The sequence below is a fragment of the Hyla sarda genome, chromosome 4 (genome assembly GCF_029499605.1).
Source record: "Hyla sarda isolate aHylSar1 chromosome 4, aHylSar1.hap1, whole genome shotgun sequence".
In the NCBI taxonomy this organism is placed as follows: Eukaryota; Metazoa; Chordata; class Amphibia; order Anura; family Hylidae; genus Hyla; species Hyla sarda.
The window spans coordinates 81,468,032-81,483,977 of NC_079192.1; the positions used below are offsets into that span (position 1 = coordinate 81,468,032).

The window sequence follows — 15,946 nt, forward strand, 5'->3', positions numbered from 1 at the left end:
ATCTGATAATGATCTTTCTCTCACTCCCTGCTCTATATAACTAATGAATGATATTTAGACAAACATATAGGTTGTTTAGAGGGAAAGGATGGGCTATGGTTTTAGTTCCTTGAAGTATCCCTTTAACCTTTTCCCATCAGCTGCATTTATTTGATGCTCCAATAATCAAAGAAGAACCTTTCACAGATATGGGCCCTCAGTTACTAAGTGTTGGGTTTTTACTAGTGTGCAACGTTGTTTCAGACTTGTAGGGTTGCTCTCAATTTACTATGGGGATTCAACAGTCGGGAACATTTTCTGACCAGCTATTTCTAGGTAATAATTTCCTGCTATTTATTCACAGGATTTTCTGTAAATTCAATAGTAAATAAGTTGGGTCATTAAACCACGCCCCTTTTTTTGGGGTGGGCGTCAAACCCCCTCACATAGACTTGCATTGAGGGGGCATGGTCATGATGTCATGAGGGGGCGTGAGCGTGACATCACGAGCCCATCACGAGCCTCCGGTGCTGCACCCAAAGCTCTATACGAATGCTGGGTGCAGCAGGGAGATCGTGGGGTCCCCAGCGGTGGGACCCCCGCGATCAGACATCTTATCCCCTATCCTATCCCTTTGGGCAGTGGTCTTCAACCTGCAGACCTCCAGATGTTGCAAAACTACAACCCCCAGCATGCACGGACAGCCGTTGGCTGTCCGTGCATGCTTGGAGTTGTAGTTTTGCAACATCTGGAGGTCCGTAGGTTTAAGACCACTGCCCTAGGGGATAAGATGTCTAGGGGTGGAGTACTCCTTTAAGGAAACTTGTCACAGCGACTATGTACAGAGCCAGCGCCTATTAAATAAAGAAGGGGAAACCCTGACCCCTTTTATCATTATGCCCCTTTGTGAAAATGCCAAGAAGCCCCTGGACAGCACAAAAACAGTGAAAAGCTCCCACACACATTCTTATGCCAACCGGTCACTGCAGTACACCTGCGCAAATGTACAAACCACACCCCCTGCAAAGCGCGCAGCAAGGAACAAATCATGAAGCCAGTACAGACAGCATGAAAATAATGCAAAATTAGAGAACTTTGGTGAAAGTCAATGCACAATATAAAAACAGCAGGTGCATGCCAGTTGATAAATGCCCCCCAATGGGTACATCATAAAATGAATGTTATCCATAATGCAGCAGTTTGCCCGCTTGTTGATGGATTCTAGATATCAGCAGGATTTTAAATACACTGTACAGTGTAATTATAAGCAGAAGAAATAAGAAGATATAGCACAAATGTATTTTCAATCAGTTTTTGATGAGTCGAACACATGTACAGAAGCAGAAGACAATATCAATCTTTTCTTTTATATTCATTTAGTTATTGTAACTACTCTGTTGTTTCTAAGCTCCACCAATACTTTATGTTTGAGTCCAGCCAATATGTTTACATCAAATAGTCATGAACTGACCACAAGTTAACGTTGGTTACCTAAGTCCAGAACATATGTTAATGGCCACTGCTGAGTGTGGATGATCTTCTATGTATCCTTGATAATAGCAGGCGGTCTAAAGAAAGTAGAGACAGAATAATATATAGCAACAACCAATATGTCATTTAATGTATAATGGCTGAAGAGATATACCGATTTATTTATTACCGATGTATTAATACTATTCCAAAAAGACAGCTTTTTATTGGATCCTCCATTACAACCAAGAATGAAGATACCTGGTCCTTGTTCTTGGTAAAGAAGTGGCCTTGCATGTGCATTGATGCTCCATTAAAGCCCAAGGCACATAAACAGTTAAACATGGTCACATGGAGAGTGACATGGAGGACTAATTCTTGGACGGAAATAGGCAACTGGCACCCACTTTACTTAGGACTGAACGGTGATGCAATTGTTGGATTCACATCAATCGCACTGTTATGATTAGATTAGAAAACATGATCTGATTTTATTTCAGAGTTGCCTATGGGCCGTAATGCAGCTCTGTCCCATTCAGGTAATTTGGAGAGAGAGTAGAAAAAACAGAAAACCGGAATAACAGCGCAATCCACTTCGATGTTGGTTTCAAATAAACATCTTCTTTATTAAAGCCAAATTACAACGCGTTTCAAGGCTTGTACATGTCTCTTCCGCAGGTAAAAAAAACAAGCCTCGAAACGCGTTTTGATTTGGCTTTAATAAAGAAGATGTTTATTTGAAACCAACATCGAAGTGGATTGCGCTATTATTCCGGTTTTCTGTTTTTTCTGCCCTCTCTCCACATTACCATCGGCTTGGAGTTTTCTCCACACCGACCCCGGAAAAGCAGCACCACTCCCCTGGATACCGATGGACACAGGATCTGTGGTCCTTATACAACAATCTAAGGTGAGCAATTTTTGCTATATTTTTTCCAACACGAACACACCTAGAACCCAGCAATACCACCCCATGGGAAGCTCTGCCTCTTTTCTGTTTTAGAGTATATCCATTCAGGTATTTGTCCAGCATGGGTACTAACCTCATACAACCATACAACAAGTACTAACCTTGCTCTTCAGCCAGTCTTTTAACATGCCACAGAAATCTACAGAAAATCATCACTTTTTGGTCATGTGAAGAAAAGTTAGGAAGAACTTACAGCAACATGAGGGGAATCGGATTGCAACCGGTCACTCTTATCATAGAAAAACACTAAAAAGTCCGGTGTAGTAAGCAACCTGCATTGGAAATAATAGTCAGTTTGTGCGTCTCAATTTACAATGCATAAACCAAATGAAAAATTGTTTTCTAAATCGGAAAAACCTGAAAAACCAAACAAAAAACAAAACAATAATCAGCACTGTAAACACGATCTGGTATCCATAACCCAAATTAGTAAAGATCAGATGGAGCATAAAAAATGCTGTAGAAGCTTAGTTAGGCTGTGTTCACATCACTTTTGGGGCATACAAGGACTTTCAAAACCGCTGCCTGTTGTATCACTGCCGTACCCGTGCCGTACCTGTGCCGTACCCGTGCCGTACCTGTGCCGCACCCTATTTATTTCAATGAGGTCTCCAGAGTCAGCTACTTAGATCATTTTCCCAGTTTTTGAACTAGACTGAAAAATGTGGTTAAAAAACCGGATATGGTGGACAAATGACCCGTCTGAGGTCCCTAGCTGACTCCGATGACCTCATTGTCATAAATGGGGTATGGCCCGGTGTTGGCAAGTATACGGCAGGAGGAGGTTTTTCCCTGCTGGATCTGCCCCAAATGTTGTGTGAACCCAGTCTTACAGATCTCATCCTCCTGATCATAAGTAAAACATAAGTAATTAGCATTGGAATGCTCATCATTCACTGATGGAAATTGTACTTTTGTGACAGCTGAAGAGCTACAAGTTGGGAACACTTTCTTAAAGAGGTATTCCGCTGCTCAGCGATTGGAACAAACTGTTCCGAACGCTGGAGCCGGCGCTGGGAGCTCGTGATGTCAGAAGCCCCGCCCCCTCATGATGTCACGCCCCACCCCCTCAATGCAAGTCTATGGGAGGGGGCGTGGCGGCTGCCACGCCCCCTCCCATAGACTTGCATTGATGAGGCGGGGCGTGACATCATGAGGGGGTGGGTCTATGACTTCACAAGCTCCGGGCGCCGGCTCCAGAGTTCGGAACAGTTTGTTCCAAACGCTGAGCAGCGGAGTACCCCTTTAAAGTTATTCAGAACTCCCATATATTTCTGTTATCCAAAAACCCCTATACATTTGTGTTATCCATAACCCCTATACATCTCTGCTATTCATAACTTCAATCAATTTCTGTTATCCATAACCCCCATATATTTCTGTTAACCATAACCTCCATAAATTTTACACAGGCTCAGGTTATGGTTGGTAATAATACTTGCTCATTTTTGGGGTCATTGGGGAACCTAGTGACCAAACCTCCACTTATCCTGTGTATAGGCCGGTGCCGACCATTAGTGATGAAATATCCGCAGCTGTCTTATTCAGAGGTGTAGATAACCCCAAATATATTCATTGAAGAGTGACCAAACACTAAATACCTTGAAGGGGAGAATGAGACCTGCCCATCTTAGGGTTGGTGAAGGTCCCATCTTTTCTGTGCATACAACATATTTTACTTCTTTAGGCTTCTTATTTTCTTAATTTTTTTTAAATATTTGTATATTATCTGATTATCATATTTTTAGTAAATAAAATGTCTAAAAATAACTGTATACTCACGCATTGCGCACAAGATGTATTACATAATCGCTGTTGCCCAGGGTGATCATATATAACAGCTCCTGTACATTTTTGGAAAAAAAAAAAAAACAACAAATGACAATGTTATAAATATAGTACAAATATAATGTCAGAACAAACAGAAGATGCTGTGAAGGAATACCATTCATTATATGTGGCTCACACCTGTCCCATCCATTCACGACTTAAAGGGGTACTCCGGTGGAAAACTTATTTTTTTTTAAATCAACTGATGGCAGAAAGTTAAACAGATTTGTAAATTACTTCTATAAAAACATCTTAATCCTTCCAGTACTTACTCGAGTCTGCATACTGCAGAGGAAATTCTTTTCTTTTTGAATTTATTTTCTGTCTGACCACGGTGCTCTCTGCTGACACCTCTTTCCATGTCAGGAACTGTCCAGAGCAGGAGAAAATCCCCATAGCAAACACATGCTGCTCTGGACATTTCCTAAAATGGACAGAGATGTCAGCAGAGAGCAATGTGGTTGTGACAGAAAAGAAATCCAAAAAGAAAAGAACTTCCTCTGTAGTATACAGCCGCTGATAAGTACTGGAAGGATTAAGAATTTTTTATAGAAGTAATTTACAAATCTGTTTAACTTTCTGGCACCAATTGATTAAATAATTTTTTCAGTGGAGTACCCCTTTAAAGGTCATTGTCATTGGTTTGAATGCTATGCTAGTTGCTACATGTACATAATACAGATTACTGTAAAGTATTGTAAAGTTCTAAATAAACTTACTTCAGAATTGTTTTTATTAGTCTCCAAAATTTTTGGGATCACTATGTGGTTGGCATCTGAAAGCAAAACAAAGCAGTAATGTAAATGTAGAAATCCATGGGTTTCAAAAGAAGGCTCTGTGTTTACCAGGTGAATATCCTGTGAAAGATGGTAATACCCCTTTAAGATATGTTCACATATGACGTATAAGCTGCTCATTTCACTCAAGGAAATCTGCAGGTAAAAGGTGTTGCATGTATTTAGCAAACTTTTCTCCATATTTTTCACTCAGTGCTGTTTGATGTTGGTTTGATGCTGAGTTAGTGATGAGGGGCATTGCCCATATTCAAATTCCCAATATTTTGCAAATATATAGACTAGGGATCGACCAATTATCGGTATGGCCGATATTATCGGCCGATAATCACGATTTTGGGCATTATCGGTATCGGCAATTACCTTGCCAAAAAGCCGACAATGCCCCGCCCCCGCACCGCCCCCACCGCACCGCGACCGCCCCCCCGACCCGCCGCACCGCACCACCCCCCCCGACCCACCGCACCGCGTCGCACCCCCCACCGTAGTGCTAGGCGGTATACCGGTATGAACCGGATACCGTTTTTTTTTTCTCCCACCGTATGGATTTTTGCCCATACTGCTATACCGGTCGGGCCCCTCCCCCACCCTGAGAGTCAATAAAAAAAATTAAACTTACCCGTAATGGTGGTGGTCCGGGCCATCCATCCTTCCTGTAGTGTCCGGCAGCATTCCGGGTGGAGGGTGAACTGGTCCGGGCTGTCCTTCTCCGGGGGTCATCTTCTCCACTCCGGGCAGGCTACGGCCTAGTACGCTGCATAGACGCCGCTACGCCGTGACGTCAGGTGCGTCGCTGCGCACGGGCATCACTGAGCAGCGGCGTCGCTGCGCTAAACGGTATCAGCACTACGGTGGGGTGGATGGCCCGGACCACCCTGACAGGTAGGGGGAGAGAAGCGGGTGGTGGCTGCGGCCTATGGCACCGCAAAAGCCACTGCAGTGCATTGATTTAAAGCGCCCGCTTTAAATCAATGATCTGCAGCGGTGTCGCGGGGGGATAAATAGCCGATAACTTATACCGGAATATCGGTATAAGTTATCGACTATCGGCCCTAACCTCCACCGATTATCGGTATCGGCCCTAAAAAAACGATATTGGTCGATCCGTAATATAGATGAATATTCGTCTTATAGTCAAGAATTTTGCATATTCGTTATATTCACATATGCAAATATTCGCATATTCGAGGAAGAAAACAGTGGGGGGTGGGCAACTTTACTATTGGTTACTAGGGATGTTATTGATAACCTCTGACAAGTGTATTTGCATCATTCTACTTGGTCCACAAGTGAAAAGAAGGAATATGCGAATATGCGGAAAAAAGTGAATATTCGCAATATTCGTGAATTCACGAATATTTGTGCCCAACACTACTGAGGATTATATTGCAGATTTCATGCGCATTCCAATGATAGAAAAAAGACTAAAGCAAATATTAAAATATGTTGATTCAACGCCACAGATTTTTCCATGACCGTAAAGGCTATAGAACATCATTTCCTCACATTTGATGTACTCTATAACATCTTGCATAATGAAAAAAAAACACAAGCTCTCCTAATAAAAATTTTTTTACTACACAGTGTGCATGTATCCTGTGTCCTTGATTATGGACCCCTGTATACGCCATTAGACAAATGAGTTGGTGCAGTATAAAACTTCAAACTTTTATTTAAAAATGTTCTTAAAATACAAATCACATATAGCCAAAAGTTTCCACACATTTTCGGTGTCTATGCACCCTTAGTCATGGAAGACTAAGTCAGCTATGTAGACAACAGAAATACTTCAGAATCTTCTTTTTGGTTGTATGCGGTTTGTATTTGAAGAATTTTATAATGCACCAACCCGACCCACTCATTTCTCTAAAGCTTCCCTGACATTTATAGGCTAATAAAGGGGCTAAATCTCAGTTGCCCTTTTATTACTTATCTCTTACTACCATTTTACAGAGGTTAAAGGGGTACTCCGGCAATAAGACATCTTATCCCCTATCCAAAGGATCTTGCACGCAGCACCCCGGTTAGAATCAGTCCCCGGAGCATGTTCGCTCCGGTTCTAATTACTAGCGATCACGGGGGCCGGAGCATTGTGACGTCACGGCCCCGCCCCGTGTGACGTCACGCTCCGCCTCCTCAATGCAAGCCTATGGGAGGGGGCGGGACAGCTGAATGGAGGGGGCATGGTGTGACACCACGACCACAGCCGCCCAAACCCAGCACTTTGAACATAATGTTTAGAATGCCGGGTGACTGCATGGAGAACGCAGGGGGTCCCAGCAGCCGGATCCCCGCGATCAGACATGTCTAGGGGCGGAGTACCCCTTTAGGGATCACAGTGGTGTTCCCTCTCCTCAGGAGTGTTACTGTTTCCACATTTATATAACCTGACTGGGTCTTTTGTAGATGGCCATTATTTCAGAATAAAGTCATAGAAGAATATTTTAATGTAAATGTCCATGAAAAAAATGCACAGACCTAACCCTATAGCTTTTGGATTCTGCTCAAATGTATAAGGAATAAAGCCTCATGGGATAGCTTAGCTGCATCTACATACGGTACCTTCTGTATAGGGCAGGAGGTCACTATCTTCACGTTGACTCTTATTCCCGTAAGGACTGTCGTCTTCTTCACCTTCCATAATTTCGAGATCTTCTAAAAATGGTTTTTGACTTGTCACCACCTAAGATGGGTATGTTATTACAAGCATAAATAAAGTACGGTCTTATGATCTCACTGCTCCCGGGATATAGTCAGGCCTTCGTTATGTGGTGTCCCACTGGGCCTGTGGTTGGGTGCACTTCATTTTACACCTTGTCTCATATGTACAGTATTTTAGGTATAACTAATAGAGATGGTAGGACCAGCACTGCTTAAATCTGTGTATGTAAGATCTCTGTGTGCACTTTGATGGGTGGAGGTTGCAATTTGAGGTGCGGAGGTGCTCTGACTAAGCACAGTAATAGATAACGGGGTATAAAAACAAAAGTAGTCGGCAACTCACCGCTTCTTCTCAATCTTCTATATTGGAGAGAATACTCACATAAACACAGGTTGTGGAGAGGGACACAGATGGGGGGTATGAAGAAGGCGACAGCAGCCGTTGTTTCGCACGGGTTACGTGCTTCGTCTGGCCTTCAGGCCAGACGAAGCACGTAACCCGTGCGAAACAACGGCTGCTGTCGCCTTCTTCATACCCCCCCCATCTCTGTCCCTCTCCCCTACCTGTGTTTATGTGAGTATTCTCTCCAATAAAGAAGATTGAGAAGAAGTGGTGAGTTGCCGGCTACTTTTGTTCTTTATACTCCAGTATTTTAGGAAAGTATACTATTTTATGCTGTTTTACCATGTTTTGAACTAAAAATTGTGTTTGTACCTGGAGCAGTTGGGAGCTACAGCAGTAATACATATACATGACAACAAATGCGATCAGTAAGAAAGCTTTTCTGAGAGTGGGGAGGAGAAGGCTCGATCATTACGGACATCCAAAGCATCATCGGGCTAGACATTATACAGGGTGTGTCCCAGGGGCACCACAACGACCACCACCTTCTGTGCAGTCCACAAAATCCCTCAAGCCATTGTGACCAGTAGTGTTGAGCGGCATAGGCCATATTCGAATTCGTGATATTTCGCGAATATATGGACGAATATTCGTCATATATTTGCTAAATTCACATATTCGTAATATTTGCATCTTATTTTCGCATACGCGGAATTGAGCATATACAAAAATTAGCATAAGCGAAAATTCACATATACGAAAATTTGCATATGCTAATTTTTGCATGTGCGAAAATTTGCACGCCAGTCTCACACAGTTGTTTTAGAACCTTCTTTACACCACACAAGCTGGAAGCAGAGAGGGATGATCACTGTGATGTGAACTGTGAAAAAAAAAACAAAAAAAAACGAATATTCGTAATTACGAATATATAGTGCTATATTCGCGAATATTCACGGATTTGCAAATATGCGATATTCGCAAATAAAATTTGCATTGCGAATATTCGCGAGCAACACTAGGGACCAGCCTGACACAGACTGTGACCGGTGGAGAATTACTATTCCCAGTCATCCACAGACATCTTTCTCTGCTGTACCATCTGTGATTTCTCTGGGTTGCTTAATTTGGATTATACTCAGAAGACATTAAAAGGCAATGAAGGACAGTGTGGTAGCAAATGTTTCCAATCCATTGCATATAAGACCAGTTAAAGGGGTAATCCAGGGAAACACTTTTCATTTTTAAAGTCAACTGGTGCCAGAAAGTTAAACAGATTTGTAAATTACTTCTATTAAAAAATCTTAATCCTTCCTGTACTTATTAGCTGCTAAATACTACAGTGGAAATTATTTTCCATTTAAAACACAGAGCTGTCTGCTGACATCATGAGCACAGTGCTCTCTGCTGACATATCTGTCCATTTTAGGAACTGTCCAGAGTAAAAGGAAATCCCCATAGAAAACATATGCTGCTCTGGACAGTTCCTAAAATGGACAGAGATGTCAGCAGAGAGCACTGTGCTCATGATGCCAGCAGAGAGCTCTGTGTTTCAAAATGAAAAGAATTTCCGCTGTAGTATTCTGCAGCTAATAAGTACAGGAAGGATTAAGATTTTTTAATAGAAGTAATTTACAAATCTGTTCAACTTTCTGGCATCAGTTGATTTAAAAAAAAAAAAAAAAAAAAAAAAAAAAAAAGGTTTTCAAGGGAGTACCCCTTTAATAATCATAAGCATAGATCTTCTGGGCTTTAATAAGCCTGGTAAACTGCAAAATCCGTGACATTGAGTTAAAACCTATGTCAGAATTCCAAATGTATACCCTCTATAAGGATAAGGTTGAATTCACACATGGCAGATTTGATGCAGAAATGTATGCTACAGAAAAGCAGATCCATTCATCTTAATGGGTATATTGCAAAAATTTCTGTATGGGAATTTTCACGGGAGAGGATTTTTTTTTCAAAGGTGCAATATCAATGGTGAGTAAATTCTTAGCTTCTGGCAAAAAATGAACCAAAGATATGTATTGCAGATGGCCTTTAATTCAAGTAAAAATAAAACATAGGCCGCTGTCACATATAGGCACTAATCCAGCTCAGTAAAGTGAGGCCACCACTGATAGCAAGGTGCACGGTGCTCTAGTCTATGGTCCAGCATCCAGTTATTTCTGATGGGGAAACGCTGCGTTCCCCTCATCCAGCTTGTCTGCCAATCCAGCATCCCAATTGAGGCGCCAGAAAAATCTGAACTGTCCCATAGAAATGAATGGGATCAGTTCAATCATCAGTTTCCCTTTGGTGCTTTTCTACAGTGTTGGAGGGAAACAACCAGATCACCAGATACATGGAGCGCATCAGTGATTCTAACCACGCCGAGGTTTTTGACATGGGTTGAAACAACAGCTGTATGTGTTGGAGACATCAAGAAAGATTTATTTTATTTTTAACTTTTTTGGTAATATAGTTGACTCTGTTCAAGCAGGTAGGGAACCCCCATCCTCCTTTCCCCACCACTGAATAAATATCTATTAGGGGGGATGATCATAAATGTCAAATCCAAGAAAACCTCTAAAAGACGGATTTATGTTCTGATTACACAAGTTAAAAGAATGTTAAAACACCACGACTTACAGTCAGACATATCAATGTCACAGCAAAAGGCAGCAGAGCTGACATGTCTGCCGGTGAGGGTCTCTGGGTGACCGGTGGGGGCAGGAGACAGTCAGTTACTCAACGTCTCTTGGTCATGTGACTTGTTCTGAATCACATGTTCCAATCAGGGGGAAGGTGGGAGGGATTACCATGTGCTGATAAATACATTGTTGTATTATAAGTCACATCCATATGATAGGGGATAACAAGCTAATGATAACTATCTGGTGATATCTGGAAGCCTCATAGAGAATGTGAGAAAGTGACTGAGCATGCCCAGTGTGCCCTATTCATTCAGGGGAACGTTTTCTCCACTCTTATGATTGGTGAGGGTCCCAGAGTTTGTGATCAGATTGTAATCCCCTGTGCTGTGGATAAGGGATAACTTTTTGAGATGACAATATTCCTTTAAAGCTAAAATATGCCTGGTCTTGAAAGGGTACTTCGGAGGGAAAACAATAATTTCAACTGGTGCCAAAAAATTATACAGAATTGTGAATTATGTCTATTTGAACATCCTAATCCTCCCAGTACTTATCAGCTGCTGTATGCTCCAGAGGACGTTTTGTGGTTCTTTCCAGTCCTGACCACAGTGCTCTCTGCTGACACCTCTGTCCATGTCAGGAACTGCCCGGAGCAATGGGGAACTGCCCGGAGAGGTTTGTAATGGGGATTTGCTTCCCATAACTGATACGGACAGAGGTGTCAGCAGAGAGCACTATGGTCAGACTGGAAAAAACTACACAACTTCCTCTGGAGCATACAGCAGCTGATAAGTACTGTAAGGATTAAGACTTTTAAATAGAAGTTATTTAGAAATCTGTATAAGTTTCTGGCATCAGTTGATATAAAGACATGTTTTTCCTCGGGAGTACCTTTAAGGAGTTAAATCGATACAAGCACTGTTCATAATTTAGAAGAAGTAGACATTTAGGTTTTGGAAAAGGATGGCAGCAGCACTATTAAATGGGTACTTCAGTACTTAAACACTTATTCCCTTTTTAAGGATAGAAGATAAGTATCTGATAGTGGTGGGTCCAACCGTTGCGACAACAATCCCCAACCCTAGCAGTCTCCACACTCGGGCTCTCCCAGTGCTTGGGTCGGCACACCCTCCATGTACTCTATGAGAGCCCTGGAGATAACTGAGTACAACATGTGGACCCCACAGGTCCATACACAGGGAGAGCCTAGGCCCCATTCTGGAGATCACGAGGGCTCTCAGTGTATGACCCCCCCCCCCCCCCCCCAGTTTTCCCATATTCTGTAGACAGGGAATACATTTTAAAGTACTAGAGTGAAAAGCTGCTCACCCGCAGTTCTAGTCAGTACAGTTGCCGAACCCACCGGCATCTATATTAATATACCTATACATAATATGCAATACAATACACTTGTATCACACAGCCATATTAGTATCTGCAATATGGGAGGAAATGCTGATGACAACAGCCGTTGGCTGTCCTAGCATGCTGGGAGTTGTAGTTTTCCAACAGCTGGAGGTCCACAGTTTGGAGACCCCTGGATTACAGTTTCCCTGTGGACATGTATTTATGCAGTTGTCACATGACTATAGCTCTTTTCCATGGCAGTTGGGTCATGTGACTTGGTTCCTAGTGACAGTCCAGCGGTGCCCTTAGTGACCATCAAGGATGGCAGACATGTTGACGAAGTTGGTCTTGGCATTATGTTTGATCGCTATTGCCGTAAGACTGTGTTTTTTATGTTTAGTTCTTCTCAGTAATGTTCATGCAGACAACATGAGTATTTACACCAGTTATTATCCACATTTAGCATGATTTATGTATAACAGGGAATACTGGTTTATACTGGTCAGTATCCTAGGACATAACTAGTTAATAGCGGCCATTAAAGTCTTACTGCATGTGTCGTGTTGCAGGCAGTCATGTTTTCGCTTAACATATATACGCTTTTTTATTTATATTGTTAAATTTGTGTCTCATTGACTTACATTGTGTGTGAAAAAACAAACTGTATCGTATACTTTATTTTTGGTTTACACAATTGCCTAGTAGACTGCAGTTTTCCAGGGGAGTACCCCTTTAAATGTACACTTACTAGGAAGTGATGACCTGAGCCATAAGGTGCAAGGCATCATGAATTAATATTTTCCCTTTTTCCCAATTGTTTGATACTTTTATTAATGTACATTTATTAATAGTATTTATTCAATCAATGCTGCAGCAGAGCTAAGTTTAATAACTATCATGATCACAGATTTATGTACTGCTAATTACTCAATATTAAAAGTTACTGTATCCCTTTTCGACAAAATAGGAAATAATTGGTGTCCCACCAACCACAAGAACAGAAATCTTTTGTTCATTAAAGGAGTAGTCTCATGGATAAAAACATATCCCCTATCTGCAGTATAGGGGATAAGTTTTATTGCAGGGGTCCAAGTGCCGGGGCCCCCCGTGATCTCCAGTATGGAGTCCTTGCTCTTCCCAGGAGCAGCATGTCATGACCCAGGCCTGGAGCGGGGGCTGCCATGCCCCTCCATATATCTCTATGGGAGAGCTGTTTAGCTATCTTCGGCTCTCCCATAGAGATAGATGGAGGGGCATGTCGGCGCCCACTTCGGGTAGGGGGTTGTGGTGCGCCGTTTTAGGGGAGAGCCGGGGCTCCATCTAAAACTTGTCACCTATCCGCAGGATAAGTTTTTTTCCCATGAGATCTCCTTTGAGAAAATGGAGTGGCAGCATGCATGCTAAGCCATTGCTCCATTCACTCTTTGTGGGACTTCTGTACATAACCAAGCTTAGTGCTTGGGAATGTTTACAAGTCCAATATAGGGTGAATAGGGAGGTGGTCGAGCATGTTTGCTGCTGCTCCATTAACTTAGGAGACAATTGCCCTTTGTTATCATGATCATGGGGGCTCCAGGAGTTGGACCCTCACCAAACAGCTAGTTTTATAGGGCACCCATAGAAGGAACCTGTCACCAAAGGTTACCATATATAACAAATGGCTATGTGTAATAGACATTAAAGGGGTTATCTGGGATAGAACTTTTTATTTTTTATTTTTACCATCCTGCCCAGAATGTCAGCATTTAAACAACAACAACAACAACAACAAACAAACAAGAAAAAACTGGACTAACCATGCCCCTAATGCTTCTGGTATCCTGCTACTGTCCTCTGGAGTGGTCTTCTTCCCGGTTCTTGTGGTCAATTCTTCATGCTGCAGCTCAGCTAGACCAATAGCGGCTCTGTGTCGTATTGACGCCCGGCACCAGGAAGAAGACCGGCCTGGGGCGCCATACTTCACACTGACGCCCAGCCGATCGCTGGCTGCTGCTGGAGATTTGCACATCGAACATTTGACCACAGGAACCTGAAAGAAGACCGCACCAGAGGACAGGAGCATAAAAATGGAGGCATCGGAGGAGCAGCAGGAGGTAAGTCCATTTTTTTTTTTTAAATGCTGACATTCTGTCCAGTATGGGAATGCGGCTGCGGCATACTTTGTACACTAGTATAGGAACTTACTGTAGGACACTAGTGTGCATACCCATGCATAACAATGATTCTCGGCATGAGTGAGGTTTTGTGCAGAACAGCAATGATGTCGGGCCATGCCTGGGCTGTCAGTCAGGCCTCAATAGGTGTGATGGCAGTAGGCATGACCAGCCCAGGACACCATGACTACACCCCCAAGCCAGCTGCAGGTAATTGCATACATTAGAACATTTATATTAAATTAGTTTTTGACACATTCACAGCCAGGACAGCAAACATGGGAGTATATATACTGTATATATATGAACATCTATTAAGCATTGCCATTTGTTAGATAGGGTAAAGCTTAGTGACGGGTTCCCTTTAAGATCTAAGTTGCAAAAGTGACTTTATCTCCAGACAGACATACTCTAGCTGGGTATTGACTTGTAGGATAGGAATATGATCTGATGGTAATATTGGTTATTCTTGTTATCAAAATCAGGAGGTATCGGATTCTCCATTGTGGAATGATGACAATGAAAACCACCATATCCTTTCTCCAGCAGGTAATGCACCAGACATGATCACTCAATATCAGTCTCTTATTTGATCTACTAAATTCTTAAATAATGTCATTAATATTACATTTGCTACAAAATTCCATTTTCTGTCATAAAATGTATTCTGGTTTAGAACGTTTTTGTTAAAAAATAAATAAATAAATAAAAATATGTTGGTCAAAATGGTATTCTGGACTACAGAATGTTATGTGGTATTGGGTCATTCACAAAATGGAATTCTGAACTACAGAATGGTACTGTATGTGGTATTGGGTCATTCACAAAATGGAATTCTGAACTACAGAATGGTACTGTATGTGGTATTGGGTCATTCACAAAATGTATTCCGCATCATAATATTTTATCCTTTGTTCGCGGTCAGAGACAGAGAAGCAAAACTGCATCAGAAACAGACATATGTACACGCCACAAAGGGCGAAACCATATAACCTGGTGTGATTTTTATTGTACAATACAATCCTATTAAATTAGGTATCTGCTCATTCATTTAATGGCTGAATAAAATACTAAAAGTAATCACAAAATAGATCAATAGGTCAGGGAATACATTGCCTACATTTTTTTTTTTAGTAGAACCAGATACTGCGAGATATTTAAACATGTTCTTATTCTTCTAATTTGTTTCTATTTTCTAACTGTATTTTTATTTTATTTTATTTTGTGTGCATTTTAGGCTGCCATCTTGTCTAAGCTGTGAACAGCAATTCTGGTATAAAAATATGTCTTTATTATGAATAGGTGCAGATTCCTCTTTTAAAATCATTGAGGTGAAACCATTATCTCCTGGTGTGACTGCGCATTCTGTGAGTTTCCATTTCTTTTTCCTATGTTTAAAAATGTTATGTTTATTACATTGTAGATTGCCTACAGGTGAATCAAATATTTAGGGCAGACTTCCTAATACAGTCCTTTCTAGCTACTCTTAGCTTTATGGTTTCCTTGGTTGTTGTTACTTGGCCCCAAGAAAACTGAGATAAAAACCTCTGTGTTATGTCCCACTTTCAAGAAGCCCAGTGTCAGAAAGCTGAATTAGAGGGAGGAGAGATGGGAGAACTAGGAGGCATAGAGGCAGCATTTGGCATTCCTCCATCCCTCCCTACAACCAATAGAAACAATTAGTATACTGAAAGATTCCTCGGTGGTGTTAAATGGACTTCAATGGACCGTGACATGCCTTTATAAAAAAAACTATGATG

General features: G+C 41.8%; 2 protein-coding genes across 6 annotated transcripts in view; one reads left to right on the plus strand and one right to left on the minus strand.

Moving 5' to 3' along the window:
- The window catches only part of LOC130368152 (disintegrin and metalloproteinase domain-containing protein 9-like), a 43,360-nt gene extending 31,202 nt beyond the window's left edge, over positions 1-12,158 (minus strand). Inside the window, exons 1-6 of one of the 4 annotated variants that reach the window (XM_056571513.1) lie at positions 12,016-12,158; positions 7,606-7,726; positions 4,969-5,024; positions 4,202-4,263; positions 2,613-2,691; positions 1,471-1,547 (exon numbers count right to left, since the gene is read on the minus strand). In XM_056571513.1, coding sequence (XP_056427488.1) covers positions 1,471-1,547; positions 2,613-2,691; positions 4,202-4,263; positions 4,969-5,024; positions 7,606-7,684 — 353 coding nt within the window. In that variant the 5' untranslated portion in view covers positions 7,685-7,726; positions 12,016-12,158. Of the gene's footprint in view, positions 1-1,470; positions 1,548-2,612; positions 2,692-4,201; positions 4,264-4,968; positions 5,025-7,605; positions 7,727-10,681; positions 10,834-12,015 lie in introns of those variants that run through there. The other 3 variants (XM_056571512.1, XM_056571515.1, XM_056571514.1) reach the window with 3 other exon arrangements.
- Positions 12,159-12,285: 127 nt separating this feature from the next.
- The window catches only part of LOC130368151 (disintegrin and metalloproteinase domain-containing protein 9-like), a 49,591-nt gene continuing 45,930 nt past the window's right edge, over positions 12,286-15,946 (plus strand). Inside the window, exons 1-3 of one of the 2 annotated variants that reach the window (XM_056571511.1) lie at positions 12,286-12,408; positions 14,672-14,735; positions 15,489-15,553. In XM_056571511.1, coding sequence (XP_056427486.1) covers positions 12,355-12,408; positions 14,672-14,735; positions 15,489-15,553 — 183 coding nt within the window. In that variant the 5' untranslated portion in view covers positions 12,286-12,354. The remainder of the gene's footprint in view (positions 12,409-14,671; positions 14,736-15,488; positions 15,554-15,946) is intronic. The other variant, XM_056571510.1, reaches the window with a different exon arrangement.